The sequence below is a fragment of the Chlorocebus sabaeus genome, chromosome 5 (assembly GCF_047675955.1).
Source record: "Chlorocebus sabaeus isolate Y175 chromosome 5, mChlSab1.0.hap1, whole genome shotgun sequence".
NCBI lineage: Eukaryota > Metazoa > Chordata > Mammalia > Primates > Cercopithecidae > Chlorocebus > Chlorocebus sabaeus.
The window spans coordinates 19,162,722-19,183,235 of NC_132908.1; the positions used below are offsets into that span (position 1 = coordinate 19,162,722).

General features: G+C 43.7%; 1 protein-coding gene across 5 annotated transcripts in view; it reads right to left on the reverse strand.

Moving 5' to 3' along the window:
• Nucleotides 1-1,640: 1,640 nt before the first annotated feature.
• Nucleotides 1,641-20,514, reverse strand: part of DCUN1D3 (defective in cullin neddylation 1 domain containing 3) — a 45,611-nt gene continuing 26,737 nt past the window's right edge. For 4 of the 5 annotated variants that reach the window (XM_007987490.3, XM_037989779.2, XM_037989781.2 and 1 more), the window contains 2 exons: nucleotides 8,560-9,095; nucleotides 1,641-7,079 (listed from right to left, as the gene is read on the reverse strand). In XM_007987490.3, the coding sequence (XP_007985681.1) occupies nucleotides 6,596-7,079; nucleotides 8,560-8,990 (915 nt within the window). In that variant the 5' untranslated portion in view covers nucleotides 8,991-9,095 and the 3' untranslated portion in view covers nucleotides 1,641-6,595. Of the gene's footprint in view, nucleotides 7,080-8,559; nucleotides 9,096-13,050; nucleotides 15,000-20,514 lie in introns of those variants that run through there. The other variant, XM_037989782.2, reaches the window with a different exon arrangement.

The window sequence follows — 20,514 nt, forward strand, 5'->3', positions numbered from 1 at the left end:
GGAAATGGAAAGGTTAGGCAAGCTCCCTAATCTTATCAGGCAGACTAACCCTTTTTGACCTACGTCAAAACTGAGAGCTAGAAGGATGACTCCCAGAGCCAATCCAGCCATGTGCTTCAGCAACTGGATTTGAAAGGAGGAAAGAAGCCAGTGTTGCAACTTTCATACTCCTCCGACCCTGAGCACTACCTTCAGTGCACCTTTCTTGCTAGAAAGCATTCCATGTGCAGTTAAGCTCATCTGGTAACTAAGTGAAGTTGTTTGCCCATCATCTAATTGAAAATTGGATTTTAGCTGTAATCTATACAGCCTGTGACGGCAGCACTTTGAATAGCCCAGGCTCTATACAAGCCCCCAAGTCAGTATCCTTCCACTTTATTCCCCAAACTTATTTGTAAGGCTCTGGCTGGGCTCCGTCACGCAGAAGTGCCAAAGCACAGAAGAAACAAGCCCACGAGCCAACTGGGGAATGCTTTAGAGGCATACTTTTTAAGTGAGGAAAACATCACCCCTTAGATTTCCTTCCAGCCCCCACCGGGTCCTGTCCTTAGTAATGACAGAGGAAGAGAAAGAGTTCCAGTTCATTGAGGAAATCTCAGAAACCTCTCCATAATCAGAGAATGTAGACATGACTTCCAGAGCCTTTGCGACTGAAAAGTACACCTACTCCCACCACCATACTTATTTATTTTTACAAAATACCAACATGAGGCTGGGAATCTTTGGGGAGGCCATCAGGGCCTCCATGAAAGAAATGTGTAAGATGACCACTCAAGAGCTTTCCTGAATGTAAACAAGTAGGCAGAAAATACAATGGAAGGAAGCTAAGGGTCTTAAGTGGTCTAATCATCATACATCTAGAGTGTTAAGAGGCAGATGGGAATCACGGATCACGTTAGTCTGAGCTTCTTCCCCCATCCCCAATTTGGCACAGAGGAAAATTAAGCCCCTAAGAGGGGCTGTGACTTGTGAAAGGTCATGTATGACCATGCCAACCCCCCTCTCTTATTCTCTGGTTTCCCTGCATTACTCACCTAACATTCCTTTGGACAACCTTAAAAGAGCTTGTAATGTTTGAGCACTTATGTGTCATTGGGACTTTATCAAGACTTTTAAAATTCTAGCACTCTGATGGAAGCAAAAGCCTTTTAATTTTGCAGATGAGTAAAAGGAAACTTAGAGGTTCACTAACTTGCCAAAGGTCACACAGCAGTGGCACTTGAGTTTAAGCCAGATACAGCTCGTTTCCTTTGCCTTAATCACTGCCATACTGTTAAATCTAGGGGTCATGCATTTAACACAGTGCTCAACTTCGCTTTTTATTCCTCATGAGAATTCACATTAGTTGCTAAGGTAAGACTATTTAGGCAGTGGCCCTGTGAAGACTTATTTGCTCTTTGCCTCTCAGCACTAAGACCCCCAAAAGCCACTCTATTAATATTAAGCTTGGTATGTGGGAGGTTAACACCCATGTTTGGAGTCTGAGGATCCTGTACTTATCTGGATTGTTTTTCAAAGAATAAAAATTGTCACTCAATATTATGTTGGTAGAAGCTCCCAGTAGGTAAATTTTGCCCCAGAATAAAGTCACTGTTTTGTTTTTGTTTTTGTTTTTGTTTTTTTTGTAGAAATATCAATAATCAAGTAAACAAATTTATTAAATCCAACAGCAGGTAACCGTCCAAATAAAAAACATTAAAGGAAAAAATGTAGACATCAAAGACAAAAATGTGTGTAACAAGTCAATAAAAATACTCAAGGGGCCATTTGGAGAGTGCAACAGTGCAGAGAATACAAACAAAAGTATTAACTTTTGTCAAGTTTGTACAACCTCAACAAACAGACACACTGGTCACAAACCAAGAGGGATCCACAAAGGTGGAGGGTCACATGAGCAGTGGACTCATCACCTCAGCGGCTTAAGGCAGGGTATATCTGTGGGACCAATTCATCCAAGCCCCATTTGCCTATTGCTTCACATTCCCCCTTTAAAACCTAGAGTCATATTCATTAGTGCAACAGGTAAGAGCAATTAATCACAGACGGAGCTGGGGACCAGGGTCAGAGGGAAGACACTTCTCCCAGAGCAAATGTATGCGTGTCGGGGGAATGAAAAACCCCAGCAGCTGCTGAATGGCTTCCTTTGGCAATATCCAAGATTTGTGTTGAAAGGAGCAGGGAAGTTGGATGGGTGGCAGAAGTAGGTATCTATGAGATAGGCTGGGTTTCCAAGAAGAGAAGAATAGGGAGGACATGATGCCCAGCACCTGAATCAGAAGCAGAACCCAATGGTTATGCAAAGCTATTTGAACTATTTTGGCTTCTGCAACCAGTGCTCAAGAATCTATTTCGTCTTTCGAAAAGGGAGAAAACCCCTGCTGAACTTCACCAACATGCAGTCCCAGTCCAGTTTAAACTGGATACGCAATTACAGCTTATCATAGGAATAAACTCTGAAGGGGGGTGGATGGGAACCTTTATATGATCTGAAAACACACTGTGGAGTAAGAGGAGGATCAATGTCGCATTTCATCAATGAGTCCCAATTAACACAATTCAACAACCTTCGTAGTTCTTTCAGTCATTTAAACAAGATACTGCTGTAGTCCTCTTCCAAGGAAGACCCATCATTTACCAAGATGTTCAAGTCCCCTAAGGAAGACCTTTGTCAGTTACCAAGATGCTCAAGTCATAGCTAACCAAACATGAGAGACAAGAAAAATAGCAAAGCAGTCAAGTAAAAGGCAACAAAAACCTAGCAGCAGCTTTCTTCCATGCCTTAACCTTATAATTGCATAACTGAGTCTACCTTTTGGGCTTCACTGCACTGAAGACCTCATTTGGAATCTGGCAAACCAAACACTCCTAAATATATAGGTTGGTGTAAAAGTAATTGTGGTTTTTGCCATACTTAATGGCAAAAACATACATAAAGTATGGCAAAAACTTACTTTTGCACCGACCTAACAGATCTGTTTTGGTTTGTAAACTTTTAGACAAGTTCTTATCCCAGTAACTTCCCACCACTGTTCAATACAATTTGGCATAGTATGTAGCACATGAGGCCATCAAGTGTACTATGGGGTCCCACACCCTGCAGCCTCCAGCATTCGGCACCAGTCCCTGGAGACCAGTACTGCTTCAAAGACTAATACTGTGTGGCTTAATCCTTTCTCCCTTTCCAAAAAGACTAGTTTGTGCCTTCCTTGGGGAAGCTTAATACTGAAAACACTGCCTTGTATGTTTTCAATTGTTATTTTCCTGGGCCCAGGGTTTGGTTAAAATTTAGATCTTTACCCAGCTCTAGATTCATCTTCCCTTATCAGAGGGGCAGACATGGGTTCCTGGACCCAACTCACACAGGTAGGCAGCACTTCAGCTGCTGAGACGACGAGCTGAAGCATAGCAAAGCCGCTTACAGGAGGTAGGGTTAAGAATGATACATTGAGATTTGGCAAAGATGGGGGAAAGAGCAATTCAATGAAGCAGCACGTTATCTCACACCATCTTTCTAATAAATTGCTAAAGAAACATCACAAAAGCTTACAAAGCCATTTGTCAAAACCAAGTTGTTTCTTATTTCCCAACACACAGCTTGTTGTCGTCCTCAGCTGTTGCCAATTTCCAAAGTGGCATCCATATCCTGCCCCTCTCCACATCACCCTGATGTTCTATTGCTAAGCAAGGAGTGTACTGGCTTACCTGAGGGGCACACATTCAGCCTCTCACACAGACTTACCACTCATTAAGTGGCAAACCTATTTCTACGTTGAAGGGAACAAGGCTTTTCATTTCCCAGAAGTATAACTTCAAACCCTACACACACCTCACCTTGGATCCCTTTGCAGAAAAACTGCATTTCTTGTGGTCATGAAAGAGTCAAGCATTGGCCCAGAGCGACTGCAGAAGCTTGAAATCTTTGCTGGACATCAAATACTCAAACTTGGAAGGAACTTGTAAGTTCCTCCCTGACTGCTCCCTTTTCTGGCTTCTCATTTGCAAATGGATCAATATAACCAAAAAATAACTAAATGGCTTTTTTGGTGGGGGATGAGGAGGCTAAATAGTTAATTTAAAAAACAACAAAATCCACCCACTCTAGTACACGTAATGCACGGAATGTCTTCTTAAAGGGTGGGGAAGGAACCTAGTTTCTCTACTCAGGGTCCTGGGCTGCCTCCCTCTTTTGCACACTTCTCTCTGATACACCCTGATCTGGGATGGAAAGGGCCTTACCTGGCCAAGTGCAGCCTGCCTTTTCCCTCAGTCAACCACTACCCAATCCAGAACCGAGGAAAATGAGTTGCAAACGGCTTAATGAAACAGCAGTCTTTTTAAAACCTCAGTCTGGGTACCCAGCTACAGCTGATCCCACAGAAACTGCTGGGACCTCTGGAGACTTACTCCAGAGCCTTATTTAGCTAGAACAGAAGCCAGGCATCTGGCCCAAGACCCCCTCCAGCTTTCTAGCAATACTATATCATGAATGATCTTAAAGTTTCCCATTTGCCCCTCTGAAGGAGGAACTGTCAGGTTTAGGATTTAAAAAAAAAAAAAAAAATTCCAAGTATGTTCCTTATAGCCAATATCAATTTTAGAAAAATACTGACTGCCAAAACTATTTAATAACCCTTAAGGTGGGAGCCCAGAGCTATAAGGCTGCTCACAATGGAACATGCAATTCCTGCCCAGGCTGAGAAACATACCTGGGACACAGCGGGGTATTAGGTTAGGGGAAAAACCTCCAAATGTTTAATAGACAAAGTCTCATTACCTCAAGAGTATAAATATTTTTATAAGTTTTTATTTAAAAGATTCCCTTTTTAATCTGTTCCAAAGTGTTGGTAGCTGAACTATACAAGTTCCTGCCACCCATCCTTCCAGTACAGTTTTGTGAGGACATACTTTTTAAATGGAAAAATAACAGGAGGACCCTCTAACTGAAACCAGGTAGGACCAGAGTCAGTTCCTCAGGCCCCTGCGGCAGTCTGGCCAAAGCTGGCCTTACGAAGCGAGCGCGTGGAGAAGTCTGGGGAACCAGGCCCTCCCTCTTGTGAGGGAAGGGCTGAGCAAAACTCATGTTCTCTTTAGTGAAAATGGTCCAAATTCAGATCCAAAAGCCTCCATTATGGCATTCCCTGGCACTCTTCTTATACTTTATACATTGAAGGCAGCTCCCTCTTTTATGGCCAGTATAAGCAGGCAAAGAAACAAAGGAATATAGATACATATATGTGTATATATATATATTTTATATAGGTAAAATATATACATATTTTATATATGTATATATACATATTTGGGGGTAGGGAAAGGAGAGGAGGGTCATGTAAACCTAAACAGTCATCACATTACCCCAAATGAGCCTGACTTTAACAAAAAGATAATAAATAACTCCTGGGGGTTAAGTGACAACATGGGTGCAGCAAGAAGGGAAAGGGCACAAATTTAACTATTAAATACACTTTGATATTTGTTTGGCAGAGTTCAGGCCAACCCCAGGCTTCTGCCCTTGCCAGACAAGTAAGCTGATGATATTCAAAGAAAAAAATAAAAATATTAAAAAAAAAAATTCAAGCAGAGCTCCATACCACAGTTTTCCTTCAAGTCAGTTGGCCGGCAGGCAGTTTCCCGACCACCAGGAACAGAAACTTTGGCTCCAAGGTAAATGAAACAAACAAACAAAAAAAAGTATTTCCACTTACAACATGAAAATACAGAAACTTCATCAAAGAAAGAAAACTATCAAAGAAGTCTACTTCCAGCAAAACTGAGGTAGCACTGCTTTCTCTGCATTCAATGCTTAAGTGGTTCTCAGTACAACATGTTCTTAAAAAATGCTCACTTGACTGACAGGTGCAGCATGTTGATGGAAAAACTCAACATGAAATGCAATAGGTCAAAGAAGGAATGAGCAAGAAGTGAGGGAGATCAGGGAGATCAGGGTTCTGGATAAATTAGCTTAAAAGGGGGTTGTCACCAGACTACACATGCTCTTGGCTGGCCTTGGCTCTCCAAGAGTCTAAATCGCCTGGGAATTAATGCAATGTGGTTAACAGTTAACACTGCTATTCAAATCTGTGTAAATCTTTAAAAATAATTATTACAACCTAAATTCAACCATGTAAACAGCACTACACACAGTACAGACCTGCCCTGAAAAACAATATGCAAAACTGAGATCTGGCACTGCATCATTTTGTAATGTTAATTCAACCTAACAGTCCCATCCCCCTCCCTGCTCTATGCCCTCCCCTACTGGAAAAAAAAAAAAACAAAAAAAAAAAAACTAATTTGTGCAAGAAATGGCAGGCTTATTCTATCTGAAGGCTTCAAAAAAAAAAATACACAACATGTAACCAGGTTCAAATATTCTGGGAGATCCCCCCCAAAAAGGAAATAACCAAAATAACCAAAAAAATGAAGAAAGTGCCTAAAACATGATACAGCATTTTAGAGCCCTTTCAGATACAAGGCAGAGAAAGGTGTAAAGTAGAAAATATCCGGATCTTCAGTAATTTCCAAAATGGTCCAATTCCTCTCTTGGCTGCAGGGCAGCTGGCAGATCCTTGCTGCTGCTCCTGGGACAGAGCCATTAAGTCTGCTCCTCGGGACACAAGCCCTCGGGCCCTGAGCTGAGTGCACCTCTCCCTTCCCCTTCTCTTTTCCTTCGCTCCATTTCCCACTCCACAAAGGTATCAAAGAGACTTGGCCAGGCCTCATCTTCACTGTAGTTGCTGAGGTCAGGGCCAATCACCTGAGTGAAGTTAAGGAACATGTTCCAAGTGTCCCGGGAGATGCCCTTGATCCCCGAGGGGTTCTCTGTTAGGAAGTTTAGCCATTGGTCCAATACCGGAGGATTGTTCTGGGTAAAGACTAGTTTCCACAGGGCAATGGCTATTTCCCGATGCAGTGACCGCTGCCCTTCTTCAGAGTCCAGGCCAAACTGAAATGTAAACCGGTAGAGATCCTTGAATTTATCCTCTTGTTTGGCTTCTGTTAAGAGGCTAGGGAACCGTGCACAGATTCCGTCAATGCTGTCTGCACTTATTGCTTTGCAGCCATCAAAAAACTCCTTCCTGCAACAGAAAGGAAAAGGACAATTAATAATTATAAACTGTATTATTTACAGGCAATATACATAGTGATTAAGAGCAGGGCTTTCAGGCCAGATGGTCTGGATTTGAATTCTAACTCCTTCAACTAATTAGTCCTATTTCCTTATTTGTCAAATGGTAAAAATAACACCTTACTTCAAAGGGTTTTGGTGAGGACTAAACAAATTACTATTCTGCTTCTAACAGTGCCTGGCACACAGTTGGCAGCTGATAATGGTTCATTTATTCATTCATTCATCTTCCCAAAGCTAAACTCAAGTCTCCTGCTCCCTGCCCTGTTTCCCGCTCTGCAATAGTGATTAAGCTGCGGATTCTTTCCTTCCAGAGGATTCTTTCCTTCCTGCTTCCCTTCTGATTCTCTATGGATTGTTTGTTTGGGGTACACTTTTAGTGATTGCAAAAGGAGACTTCTGGAGCCAAGGATTCTGAACCTGGGTAATTCTATCACCAGAGATCAAAATTCTATCATTAAAAAACAAAAATTATGTATTTTTAACATCTATACAATGCTTTCAGCTTACAGCATGGTCTCGCATTGATCATCTTCTCAGGGACAGTAGCATCTGCTGAAGAGGTGAGGCCTCTGAGGTCTGGAGGGTAACCTTCCTGGGGTGGGGGCATGCAAACTACAAATTGTATGGCTGGGTCTCAAAGTCAGTTCTTATTCATAACCCCGTGTTCTACAAACCACATTCTATAGGGACACATGACCAGAACAATATGCACAGCTACTGCTTAGTAACTGAGGCCAACTGACCTTGTTACACACAGGCCTGGCCACGGGCGGGCAATACGCTAAGTACTAGAAACGGCAAGTGGCTTCTTGGAGGGAGAGAGGCATATCCCCTCCCCAGAGGCACTTACTGTATTGGTACTCACAGCGCCTGGCACATGCTGGGCATACAATAAATACTGAGTGACACGTAAAGGAGTAAAAGAAAAGAAAGGTCCAAGGCAGCAGTGGGGCTGAGCAGCAACTTGGCGACCTGGTTCACCCTGGCTTATTCCTCATTTAAGGCAAAGATGAGCAGTGACCAGTTACTGAGAAGCTGCCAAATAATGCTAGGATAGGCCTGAAATTTGACCTATGAATTAGGCAAAGGCATTATTCTGCACAAAAAAAAAAAAAAAAAAGGGGTACACATTAGAACCAGACATGAATCTTTATCAAAATCCAAATCCAAATGCCCGGGTCTTCCCCCCTGAGATTCCTATTTAGTGGGTCTGCTGCAGAGCCAGGGAGATACATTTTAAACCTGTAGAGTCCAGAGGGGCTTCTCAGCATCATAACCACAACTTGGCTCAAAACATTTAAGCTTTAGAGAACCTGATCAGAAAAATAGAAACGTAAAAACTTACCCAAAACCCTATGAAGCCAACCCAGTCCTATCCTAGCTGGGTGCCACTGCTCACCTGGTGACACCAAGTGTTTGTGACTGACCTGGTGAATTTGCACATGGTTGCAGCCTGGAACTTCCAAGCCAAGAGCAGCACTCGAAATTCTGTGGGGTCGACACATAGGTCATTGCAAAAGCGCTCCATGCCTTCCTCCAAAATTGCATCTTCCCGCTCATCCTTGTAGCGCCTGAACAGTTCTTCCAACCTCTGCAAGGAAGACTCCTCGGCATTGGACTTGGACTCCCTCCCAGCATCTCCCGAGGACGTCGGCAGCTGGCAGGCCTCAGTGGCAGCCTCAGCCTTCTTGGTCCCGTTGACAAGGATATCTCCACCTGGCTTGCCACAGGGTGGTACCTGCTCCTCACGGTGGCCTGCACCCCGCCTGCTGTGTGACTTGTTGCTGGGGTCACGGTCTCCATTCTTGCTGCCCAAGGTCGATGAGGGATTCTTACACTTGGTGACACACTGGCCCATGGTGCTGGTGGCCCGGCCTCTAGAGTGGCCCCCTCTGGATCGGATGCCCTCGCTGCCACTGGCCCATGTACCTCAACATGCCATCAGCCAGAGGAGCCAGCCAACCTGGAAGGAAGTTAGAAAGCCATCACCTCTGGGCAGGGGAAATGGGGTATGGACCCTACCTTCTAGGGTGCGCAGTGGTTCACCACTCTATTTCCATAAGCCAACAACAAACCATGGGAGAGACCCCGAGTTCATCATCTCCTTCATAGGCCAGTTCTGTAACTTCACCTTGGCGACACAGTGGTTGGGGCATATATGGAGAACCAATGAGGAAAATTCCTAAAATTCTTAAGGTAACATAGATTTCAAAGAGGCTGATTCATATGTAGAATGCATCAAAGACTACAGTTTGACAGAAATATTCCAGAGGAAATCTGTCTTGCCAACTTGCCATCACATAAGAAAAGTTATTTGGACCTGGATTAAGCCAGAAGGCACAAAGGAAGGGTTCATCTTCTAATTCCTAATGCCAGCGTCCTCAGATTTTCTTTTTCAGTAGGATGAGTAGGGAGGAGGGGTGGCCATATTCGGAACAATAGTCTCATAATGCCCTAACGATGAGGTTGTCAAGACTACAAGCAGGGGCCTAAGCCAAGCAGCAAAATGAAATTTGCCTCTGATCTCTCCAGATGCCTTTCTGGGCCTATCCCACATAGTAGGTGAAATGCCCTTTCTCTGCCCTACTCCATCCACCTGTAGAAACCATCCACCAAGCCTGTACTCCACACCAAGTTTCCCAACCGAGGAGCTTCTTTTTCTCCCCCAGGTCCTCAGCAAGGCTGTACTTAGAATGCAAGCCAAGTTCACAATAAATGTGATTGTCCTATAGGGCCTATAGGCTGAGTCTTCCAAAGAAGTGTGTCTCCACTTTAAAAGAAGGACTGGGACCAGTTGCAGTGGTTCACATCTGTAATCTCAACATTTTGGGAGGCCAAGGTGGGTAGGCAGATAGCTTGAGTCCAGGAGTTTGTGACCAGCCTGGGAGACATAGCAAGACCCTGACTCTACAAAAAAATAGAAAAAATTAGTCAGGTGTGGTGATGCACACCTGTACTCCCAGCTGCAAGGGAGGCTCAGGTGGGAGGATCAACTGAGCCCAGGTCAAGGCTGCAGTGAGCTGGGATAGCACCACCCCACTGCAGCCTGGGTGACAAAGTAAGACCCTGTGTAAAAAAATTGAAAAAATTACTGGTATAAAAACAAGCACACAGAATGGAACCGAATGGAGAGTTCAAAAATAAGGCCACACATCTACAACCATCTGATCTTCAACAAAGCTGACAAAAACGAGCAATGGGGAAAAGACTCCCTATTCAATAAATGGTACTGGGATAACCGGCTAGCCATATGCAGAAGACTAAGGCTGGACTCCTTTACACCATATACAAAATTCAACTCAAGATGGATTAAAGACTTAAATGTAAAACCCCAAACTATAAAAACCTTAGAAGACAACCTAGGCAATACCATCCTGGACATAAAACCAAGCAAAGATTTCATAACAAAGACATCAAAAGCAATCAAAACGAAAGCAAAAATTGACAAGTGGGATCTATAATAATTAAACTTCAGAGCTTCTGCACAGCAAAAAAAACTATCAAGAGATAGCAAAAGAAACTACGAAGAGATTCCTACAGAATGGAAGAAGAAATCTGCAAACTATGCATCTGACAAAGGTCTAATATCCAGCATCTATAAGGAACTTAAATTTACAAGAGAAACACAACCCCATTAAAAAGTGGGCAAAGTACATGAATAGACACTTCTCAAAAGAAGACATACATGTGGCCAACAAGCATATGAAAAAAGTTAAACATCACTGATCATTAGAGAAATACAAATCAAAACCACAATGAGATACCATCTCACACCAGTCAAAATGGCTGTTATTAAAAAGTCAAAAAAATAACAGGTGCTGGTAAGGTTGTAGAGAAAAGGGAACACTTATACACTGTTGGTGGGAGTGTAAATTACTTCAACCACTGTGGAAAGCAGTATGATGATTCCTCAAAGAGCTAAAAGCAGAACTACATTCGAACTAGCAACCCCACTACTGGGTATATACCAGATGAATAAAAACCATTCTGCCACAAAGACACACGAATGCGAATGTTCACTGCAGCATTTATTCACAATAGCAAACATGTGGAATCAACCTAAGTGCCCATCAGTGATAGACTGGATAAAGAAAATGCGGTCCATATACACCATGGAATGCTATGCAGCCATAAAAAAAAAAACGAGATCATGTCTTTTGTGGGAACACAGGTGGAGCTGGAGGCTATGATCCTCAGCAAACTAATGCAGGGACAGAAAACCAAATACCACATGTTCTCGCTTATAAAGTGGGAGCTAAATGATGAGAACTTACGAAGACAAAAGGAAACAACAGACACTGAGGTCTACTTGAGGGTGGAGGGTAGAGGGTGGGAGAACAGAGAGGAGCAGAAAAGATAATTACTGGGCTCTGGACTTAATACCTGGGTGATGAAATAATATGTACAACAAACCCCCATGACACTTTACCTGTGTAACAAACCTTGACATTACCCCCAAACCTAAAATAAAAACTAAAAAAAAAAGTTACCAAAAATAAATAAATAAAAATGCTCAGAATATTCAGGAAAAAAAAAAGAAAAAACTGAAAAAATTGGGAAAAAATAGAAAAATAAAAGAAGGACAGATTTACCCAAATGCAATCTCTAAATGGTAGGATAATTGCTAAATGAAAAAGAAAAGTTTGTACTGATACATTACAAACTCATCATGGTGGTTTATTAATTATTTATGTAATTTAAACTTTTTTTTTTAAACAAATTGCCAGACGTTTCTAAGCCAGAAGCTAGGTGATTTCTCTAAGACGACTCTGGCTACTCAGGACTCTTATTCCTATCTTCAACCAGTTTGTTGGAAAACCCATGTACAATTTAGTATTTATAAAGCTTTGCCAACTGCTATAATGGCAGTCACTGAAATCACGTCGTTAATGAAATGTGGACCAGGAGCCAGAAGTGTAGCAGGAAACAGACACTAAACAGAAGTCAAAGTCAGTCACCCGGGCCTCTCCAGGTCTAGGGAGCTTTCATGGACGTCTATGATCCAAACTGAAAGATCTTAGAGAACGTACAGTGGGACAGAAGGGTGTTTTTTACGAAAGGCTGGAGCTTTAAACTTCGCCTAAAATACTTGGCTTCCTCTAAATAGTGCCTGGATAAATTGGGGGTCGTCTTCAAGAGAAATTCTCTGAGGATAAGCTCTGAGTATACAATAAGTTTAAAATGAAGAGCACAATCATTCCTGTAGTTATTAGAGATTAGTCATATCAAGGCCTGTCCCCTTCTCCACCAGCAAAGAGAACAATGACAAAAATACATGTCCAAACATGTCCTCAAAGACTTGTAGTTTTACTTGGGCTTCAGAAATACACTGAAGCTCTTATAAGGGCTTTTGGTATGGAAAATAACCATCCTAAGTTTTTTAAAAGACTTTTTATGCTTTAAGACTACAGCTAGTAAGCCAAAGTACAACTCATTACAATTTCAAATGGCAAGGGGTTAATTCTTGGAAGACCATGGTACAAGGGAAGCAACTGTGTGAGCTGAATTATTTCAAAACAAGGACTGTACCATGTGGAGGGCCTGGTTTCCAGATTTGTGTTTCTAAAGACTAGAATGCTGAAAGAAACAAAAGGCCCAAACTTACACAAACCCCACATGATCACAGACTGGCAACTCTAATTCCCAGGCACGCTGACTCACCAGGGTTTGCTGCTCAGCTCCTGCTGCTGAGGGAGGCATGGGCACCCAGTGAGATAAGAGGATTTCCTGGCCTCCATCTGACCCACCTACCCCAGGCCACTCACCCCGCCCCCACTGGACAGATGCTTCATCCTAGCAGCTTCCTCCAAATCCTGGCGCCAAGGCCTTCAGGTAGGGACAGAACAGATGGGACTCCCAAAGAGGCCCTAATCCCATTTAGCCAACCAGCCCTCCATGTAAGAGCATCTTTTGATTACCTGACACAGCAGAACCAGCTGAAACCTGAAAGCTTTTAACATGCCCAGCAGATGAAAATAGGGAGAAGAATATCAGTTTCAACAGATGATCAATCAGCAAATGCCTGAAGGTTGGATCCTTCTTCCATTCTGGTCCCTTTCTTTGAAATGCCCCCATTCCACTGAGTGTTGAGGCGAGTGGTGGTCTAAAGCCAGAAGAAAATATCTCCAGATCTGGTGCGTATGGTCCCCTGATTACTCCGATTACTGCCCAACAGTACCTTCTTCTGTGTCTGCCCCCTTCTCTGGGAAGATACTTTTGCTCTCCCAGAGCTTTCCCCAGGCTCAATCACAGTGCCCAGCCCCGTGGCCCAGGCTGGCAGCACTTCAAGTGTTTTAAAGTTGAAGGTCTCCCCTAGACTCACTAGCTGATGGCTAACGGCTAATAATAGCAGTCATCAATTATTGGGCACTTGATGCGGTGCCAGGCGCTATGCTAAGCACTTCTAGGGACATGAACTCACACATACTCATCACAGCCCCCTTTAAAAACAAGGAAACTGAGGCTGAGGAAACTAAATTACCCAAGATCACACATCTGGATCAAGATACCATGACATTTACCCCTAGGCTAGATTGCAGAGCCCACCCACAAAAGCAGAGCACCTAGAGAGAACGCACGACGGACCGGCCCCAAGTTCAGGAGTGACACCATAGCAACCCCAGAGCAGCAAATCTCACCATCAGTCACTGGAGAGAGAACACATCGTCTGCGCTCGGCGCTCAAGAAGGATCTCCTCCTCACTGCCCTCTTCCCAGGCCAGCCCTGCTGCAATGAACCAGGCAGACACCATGCACCCAGGCTCAGCCCCACCAGACGTGGAAACTAGAATTAGTCCAGATGCCCTAAACCTGTGACGTTTTTGTCCACCAGCAGAGTTAAAAGCTTCAGCTCTGAAAAGGATGCCCAACTGTGCCACTGGCTAATTGTCTGACCCTAATAGAAGCCTGAATTTCCTCAGTCTGCAAAATGGTATCTGCCTGACAGAGCTCTTGAAAGGATTCAGTGAGGGAATGCAGATAAAAGGTACATGGCTTCAGAGAAAACACTTGATACGACAGCTGTTACTGTATTAGTAGTAGTAGTAGCTCAGTAGTATCTGGTTAGCCTGTTGGAAGTCCCAGCTTACTCCATCTGAACAATGGGCTCCCAGCCTCAGATTCCACAGGCCCAGCTGGCCAGGACTTCCTACCCCCTGCACTGAGTCACTGGCCCAGGGCTTGTTCCAAAACCAATTATCTTGCCACAGCACTGATCCTACTCAAATACACCACTACCCAGTAATGCTTGGAGGACCAGACTCTCTACAGCACAGGATTTCCTTGTGATGGATCCTGAATAAAATCAAGCTGAGTATCTGCTGTGCCCAATGGATACTGAATTGCTATGCCCAGTCCCTAACCTGGAGCAGGCTTTCAGCCAGTTCCAAACTCCTTCCCCTCTCCACTTAGTCTCAACTCTGCAGATCTGCAAAAGAAAGGATGTCTAGCTCTCCACTCAGTTACTAATTGAATGGAACTGCCTTCCCAGTTGGTCCTCCTCCCCATCACTGCCACTTCTGAAGTGGACAGCCTAAGCACAATCTGGACATCCCGGCACTAAATTTTCAACAACAGAACATTATTAGTCATAAATATAATTTTGTATTTGTTAGGACATTACGAAAGCTATATATAAATGTAGCTCTGTGAAGCAATTACCCCATTTTACAGGAAGCTAAACGGAGACACACCAAGGTCAAGGAGCCTATCTAGGAATGGAGGAAACAGAAGCGCAGTGATGAAGAGGATGAGCTCAGACAAACCAAGACAAACCATTGCCATTGCCATGGCAATCTCACCAAATAAGTGGAACTGTCCATATGGAACTTTAAAACAGGGCAGCTGTACCTCAAAGCACTATTGGGTAGAATAAATGAGATAACACATGTAAATGCTCTGCTCAATACCTGACTCACAGAAAGCCTTTGGTTGGTAAGTGTTAGCCTCTATAATAGTTATAATTATTGTCACAACATTGGTGACAGAATCGTTTCGCTTCTCCTAGAACAGTGCTCTTTTTAGGAGCCAGCCCGTATCTCCCGTGGCGATTCAGGTCTGCTCACAATAAGTGACCATTCTCCTGCATCAGCAAGGGGCACAAATGGGTTGAATGGAGCCAGAGACAAGGAGGGATGTGGAGAAAGAAAGGGCAGGAGAAAGAAGGAAAAAAAAAAAACCCACAAACTGGGGAAACCTATTTCTAGGCTTTTTTTTTTTTTCTTTTCTACTTAGAGCTTTGAATGTTTACCTGAAAGACCAAAGAGAGCAGCTCTGCTCAGCTTCTGCTGGACCAAGATCAGCCTCCAGCTTCTCTCCCTCAGTCTCAGCCCAGCTGCTCTGCCTCTCCCTCCCTCCTCTGCACATCAGTCTCCAGACTCTTTCCTCCCCTGTGCCAGCGCTGGCCGCTGTTCCTGGGGATGGGCTTGGCTGGCTGCCTGGTCCTAGGCCTGGAGCAGCCACTGCCGGGCCCAAAGGGCAATCCCAGAGGCCGCAGTCCCTGGGTTGCTCTAGCTCCAAAGAGGGATTAGAAAGTTGCTCCTATCTCCTAGGTAGACCATGAAATGACAACCAGGCAAGTCCCTATCTTCTAGGGGCTTACTCTCAACTGCGTCTTACAGAACAGAACCACCACAGAGGACAAACCCACACTGAGACTCCGTACAAATGTAGACAGGAGAAGGAGAGAGAAGTGTGAACCACTATTACAGAAAGAAAGGTAGAGAGGGACGGGGGACGTGAAATCAGTATCTGTGGAGCCTGGGGCTACATGCTTCATATTCATCATCACCTTCAGGACTCCCAACAACCTCAAGAAATGAGTTGTTGCAGCTTTCCTAGATTAGGAAACAGGTCTCTTAACTACTAAGCAGTAAGACTGGAAAATAAAACCAGTCTGCCAGACTTTCTATGGGGAAGTTTCAGAGAGAAGGCAGGTCTTATTCTGGTCCTTAAATGTCTATAAGCATGAAATGGAAGGGAGGAGGGAGAGGGTTGATATGGTTAGCTCATGTTATTAAAGTACATTAATAACAATATTGTAAAAATAATTACATACATTTATTGATTATGAATTATCACATTTTATCCATGACTCTATAAGGAAGATAATATAATCTTCATTTTACAGAGGGAGGAAGTGAATAGAGCTTGAGAGAGGTGGCCTGAGATCACACAGCCAATCTGTGGAGGAGAAGGATTCAAATTCAGGCAGTCTGACTCTAAACTTGCCACTTTGCATCACTGGTCTCACTACTGTTCTCTGCTATGATGTGTGCATGCCAGGATATTCCCCTACCCCTAAGGAGGTACTGATGCCCCAAGAAGAAAATGTCCAACATCCTATCAACGCCTATGTATATTCCTGAAGAACCAAGTCAATATGAACAGAGTACACCCCCTTTGGTTCTGCTGTGAAATCCTCCTGAGCAATGTGTACTCTCGAGCAAGCCACTTAACCTCTCTGAGTTTCTGTGACCCCAACATTAAAGTTAGGGGTCTGGGTTAGTCTTTCCAAGGTCCAATATTCTGGGGCTACCTTCACCTTTTTTGGCATTCAATGAGGCCAAAGTTCTAAATGTGCAACCCTCCTGAGGACAGGCACTTTGCCTCCTTGGTGAACGGATCTCACAGTTCTCTTTGCCCAAGACTATCAGAGTCAAAGAAAAAGCATAAGTCCAAAAGCAGAGGGAAAGCAGGGCTACTCCAATCTGAACAAGGGTGGGATAGGAAACACTGGTTTTGCAGGCTTCCCGCTCCTTAATCATCTTAGTTTGATCTCTGGAGGGTCAGTAATAGGCCCAGACATGGAAAACAGACCCAAGCAAACTGACTGCTGAGGCTCGCTGGGTCAGGAAGCCCACTCAGAGGAATGTCTGTTGGCTACTGATGGACAGCCTGTCACCCAAGGAACAGACTTGTGAAATGAGGAGCTAAAAAACAGGAGGCAAATGCTGGCACCAAAAGTCAGTGTCAGCAAGACACTTGAGATCTGCTCTGAGGCTTCCTTGACAGAAGGGACCAATCCATTCCACTCCTCCATTCTGTTCCCATCTAGAATCTATTCAGCAACAAGAAACCACTGCCAGATGCTGGTGCTCCTACATATTAGCAATATAAAAAGCCCATCTTTTCAACTTTCATCTAAATAGTTTGTAGAGCTAGCTGGGTGCAGGTTTTTATTTCTTCCTACATATGCCAGATACCCAAAGGCCAGAGAACATGAGTACATGAATTCCTCAGACAGCTTTTCTACAGCTGCCAGGGGCTGAGGCGGCTGTACTGGCACAGCCATCCTCCGGAGAGTCTCACAGCAAGACCACAGGAGCCCCTTGATCCTACCTGGCAGCCACAGACTCTGAATGACCTGAGAAAAAGATGGAATATGGATGGTGTCCATTTGTAAACTACTTCCTAGAAAGTAAATGTGCAAAAATAACAAGGAAAGATTGAGGGAACACTTTAAATGCAGAGTTGCTGCTGCCACTTCCAACTTAAGACTTCAAAGATCACCTTTGGAGATTAGGTCTTACCCAGAGCTACTTGGGAGGGAAAGCCGATCCCTCTGCCAAAGCAAGCAAGACCCGTCTGCTTCTATTTTCCAGCTTTTAAAAGACTTTTTGTCCTAAAATGTACTGCAGCAACAAGCTAAGACAGCAGTTCCAGTTAGGGTTGGGGAGGAACCCATGACTTTTTACATCAACCAGTCTCAAAAGTGTAAAAGAAAAGAGGGAGGAAGTAAGGGAGAAAGAGGGTAGGGAGGACAGAGAAAACTTTTAAAAAAGAAAACTGGCTATATTTCTATAAAATCATCTTAGGTCACATGACTAAGACCAGCCAGTTTAGCACAGTCATTTCTTTTTGAAATTGTTCTCACTGTTCCTCACATTGCACCCTTTGAATACACTACTAAGAATATATATACGTCCAGCTGAGGCCTCAGGACTGAAGCCAGTGTGGGCTGGCTAGAACAAATGCCTACTTGCCAAGTACAGCCAAGTCAACAAACACACACATACTATAAAGTTTCCAAATACCAAATAATGAACCATTTTTTTGGTCTCTGGGCTTCCAAACTGAGCTACATGTTTAATCTCACATAACTCAAAATAACCAAAAAAGGGCCATATCATTTCACTGACCCACACTTGAAATATTACATGGGCATTTCTAACTACCCACTTATGTGCAAGGGGGGTATCAAGAAGGGGCACCAAATTTCTAGGTCACTCTTTGTTTTCACACCAGCTTTTCCAGTGACTTTCCCTGTTTAAAACAAGAAGGCCATCTTGGATTTGTGCTGCACTTCACTCTAATAAAAATGGCATGCCTGCTGCACTCTTCATCTCCAGTTATAAGCTTACAGCTTGTTTTATTCCTTAGGATGGAGCCTCAGTAGAGCCCACTGAAAGTAAACCACTGATTAGCACTAATACCCTCCTTCCAGTCAGCATATGGATATCAGCCACCCTGGAGGTTTACCTGATTGTAGCTGATTAGTCCTCAAAACACCCAATTACCACATCAACTGCTCATTTTTCAATCACCTTCTCAGGAACTTGGGAGTCAGCAACGGACTGAAAATTAGTGAGCTGGAGATAAGGTTAGATTTTTGCATCTAAGTAAAAGGCAAGAAAGGAAATTGTGAAATGAGTCCAAAGACGACGAAGGAACACAATATACAGATGATAAATGACTGCATCCAAATGTCTTAAAGGGCACCTGGATGACCACAAATGTAGAGATGTGGTTTCGGAAGCCAATGGCCTCTAAGCAGGCCTCAGGTTCACCACGTGGTAACCAATCAATCTCTTAATGCTTGCTAATTCTTAAAAAAAAAAAAAAACAAAACAAACACCTAAATCCATTAAGACCACATTTATCAGCTTTTTCCCCACGATGGAGGCTGACTGCTAATGCATAGTAGACAGGAAGAGGCAGAGGGACAGAAAAGACCCATACAATAAAAGAATTCCTGCTTCCAACCACATCAGTCACCTGGTAGAAAAGTGAGGTCACTAGGATCTCTTTCCTGCTGGCAAATCCAAAAGTATTACATAATTATCTTGTGAAGTTTAGAAAGTACAGAGAGGCATAAAGGAAAAGAAAAGCCAATCACTAATTTCACCACCTACGGTTAATATTTTGGAGTATATCCTTTCAGTCTTGCTTCACCGTGAATCACAATCAAAAAGGCTAACCAGGCCAGGTGCGGTGGCTCACGCCTGCAATCCCAGCACTTTGGGAGGCCAAGGCGGGTGGATCACGAGGTCAGGAGTTCAAGACTAGCCTGGCCAACATGGTGAAACCCCGTCTCTACTAAAAATACAAAAATTAGCTGGGCGTGGTGGCACATGCCTGTAATCCCAGCTACTCGGGAGCATGAGGCAGGAGAACTGCTTGAACTAGGACCCGGGAGGCAGAGGTAGCAGTGAGGGAGATTGCGCCACTATACTCCAGCCTGGGCTACGGAGCAAGACTCTGACTCAAAAAAAAAACAAAAAAAAAAAACAAAAAAACCTAGTCAATCCACTGATTCTGGCTCTAGGGATTTTAAGAAAGTGTTTTTAAATGACGGGGGAATGGGGAGAAAACCAGCGTAATCCTAAGGACATCTTTCACTTACATCTAAATTTCCTCAATTTATTCTTTCAAAAGAAGATCAACTTCCCCCTCACACTCCCTCCAAGGAAAAGAAGAGGACAATGATGACCATCTTAAGGTCTAATGAGTAACAGTCCCCTTATCAAAGGTTTAACATCAGGGGTAAAAGGGTCTGGCCCATGGATTGAGTGATTCACATTCCCAGGGAGCAAGAGGCTCATTCAAAAGAGAAATGTGGAATGCCTGGAAATGGTCAATGGGCTGGATTTAGTGTGAAGACTAACATGGGCTTTCAAGCCACAGACTGGGTCAAAGAACAGATTTGTAGCAGACGTGTCTGTCTTCCCAGTATCCAGGCTCTTCATCAGGTGATTACCCAATTTTCACCAGCAGATCCTTTTCCCTCACGCATCCATATGGCTGAGTGGGGTTCATAAAGAACTATGGGACTCAGGCCCACCAAGGCCTAACATGACCCTGGCTTTAATGACTGGATCCAGGATATGCCCATGACAAGCCAGGCAGAGAGAATCTCAACACTGAAAATACAGGAGGCTGGAGATGCTACCAGAAAGAGCCACCAGTGAAAATAAGAATGCCTATTCAAGGGTCACTGTGAGGATTAAATGGTCCCTGTTTATCACATGGGGCTCAGCTCAAATGCAAGTAGAACCCAAAAATGAAATCACCAAGTGGAAAGCAGCTCTGAGAGACAAAGAGAAACTGAATTTTGAAGGCATTATTTACACCCTGAATCCAACTGTTCCTAGAGTCAAGATCAAA